General features: G+C 53.1%; 1 protein-coding gene across 1 annotated transcript in view; it reads right to left on the reverse strand.

Annotated features, from left to right (window-relative positions):
* Positions 1-1,774, reverse strand: part of SLC9A2 (solute carrier family 9 member A2) — a 97,456-nt gene extending 95,682 nt beyond the window's left edge. Inside the window, exon 1 of the mRNA XM_029938494.1 lies at positions 1,504-1,774. Within this exon, the coding sequence (XP_029794354.1) occupies positions 1,504-1,774 (271 nt within the window). The remainder of the gene's footprint in view (positions 1-1,503) is intronic.
* Positions 1,775-1,778: the final 4 nt, after the last annotated feature.

Raw genomic sequence — 1,778 nt, forward strand, 5'->3', positions numbered from 1 at the left:
GTAAGGACCATGTGAGTAGATAGCACCTGAGTTTATTATTACTGGCCGGAGTTTCTGTAAATGCGCACACCTACCTGATAGATGGGGAAATCCATTGCCCCTGCTTCCATTCCTCAGGCGGGATTAAAACACTGAACTAGTACCACCATGCCAAAGCCAGGCAACTGCAGACTGCAAAGTTACCAAACAGCACGTGGCCGTCATTAATAGGATCGAATACTCTTTATTTGACATCAGGCTTACCTACCACAACTTTCACCCGCAAGTAAACCATTTCTCTTCTCCCTGCTTCGTGCTTTCCCACCAATTTAGGTCTTTGTTCATTCCTCTCTGGGATGTCGCTCCCTTTTATCTCCAAATGACCCTACCCTGGTCATCCCCGAAACCCCAATTTAAGTGCTTCTTTTGCATCATGAAGTGACTTCTGCCTCCCTACACCACATATTATGTTTTCCGAATTTGTCACACTACTGAGCACTCTCTTTTATTATGGTCACAGGTGTGTATGGTAGCTCTCCCACCTCTCAAGCCCAGGGATGACAGGCAAGGTAAGGTCTTCTCCTCCTTTAGGGAGACCTGCCTCACTGGGCAGCGCAGGATCTTTCTGAGGACAAATGCAGAAGACATATGCAATAATGCATACGTGTCTTTTGGCCTAATAACTTCCTGAATCATTACAACAGTAGTTGACATATTTTAAAATAAAAAAGTATTTAACGTATAAGGTAAAAATAACATAAAGCACCATGAGCACAACAAAAGTTTATGTGGGGAGGGGGGATGCAGATGAGAAAAGACCTTCTGCACTTTTACTTTCCAAATGAGAGTTAAAGAGACAGTTTACAAACAGTGGGTTAATTCTTTTTAAATATGCATCTTGCTTCCCTGGCCTCAGTTACCTAAGAAAAGGCTTCCTGGAGAATGACAGCCTCAGCCCCAAAGAGGGGAGGAGTCGGGGTGTTTCTGTCGCAGCTGCAGGCACTCAGTTGTCCCTGGTCCTCTTCCATGCACCTCATTAGTCAGGTGCACGGCAGGGTCTGTGTCACTGCCAAGGCGCCTCTCTCTCTCTCTCTCTCTCTCTCTCTCTCTCTCTCTCTCTCTCTCTCTCTCAGAGCATCCAGGGCTTTTAACTGTTTGAGTCTCAGCGCCAGCCTGCGCCTCTCTCCCAGCGGAGAGAGGAATAAACCTCGGCTAAGTCGCCTCCTCCTTCAGTAAACAGGTCTCTGCCTCCGCAGGGGGCTGTACCACTTGGAGTCTGAGGCTAAAGCAAGCAGCAAATCGCTGAGTTCGTATGGACTAAGGGTTTGGGGCTACTCCAAGGCCAATGTCCACTTAAGAACCGAAGCAGGAAAGTGTCCCTCCCGGGGTCCCTTTGGAATAGAAGCTGCTTTGTTGCCCCTGCCCTGACCCACCACCCAGAAGCCAGCTCGCCTCCTCAGACGCCCCCCCGGGGCGCCCCCTTCCGATCGCCCCCGGCCCAGCTCGCGGGCCCAGATCGCTCACCAATCTTGGCCAGGGAGGCCAGCAGGATCCACAGGGTGATCTCGAAGGGGATCTGCACGTGGGGATAATCCAGGGTGAACACTGGCAATCGACTCTCCTCGAACGGCGTCGTCCCGGGAGCCACGACGCTCGCGGGGCTGGGCGGGCTGGGGCTGGAGCCCGCAGCCCTCGACGCGTCCAGCAGGGTCTCGGCCAGGGCGCCCGCCGGCCCCGCCACCTGCAGGATCAGCACCAGCAGCAGCGGGCTCCTCCCGGCGCCCGCGGGCCCCATGGGG

Source organism: Suricata suricatta, chromosome 4, assembly GCF_006229205.1.
Source record: "Suricata suricatta isolate VVHF042 chromosome 4, meerkat_22Aug2017_6uvM2_HiC, whole genome shotgun sequence".
Lineage (NCBI taxonomy): Eukaryota > Metazoa > Chordata > Mammalia > Carnivora > Herpestidae > Suricata > Suricata suricatta.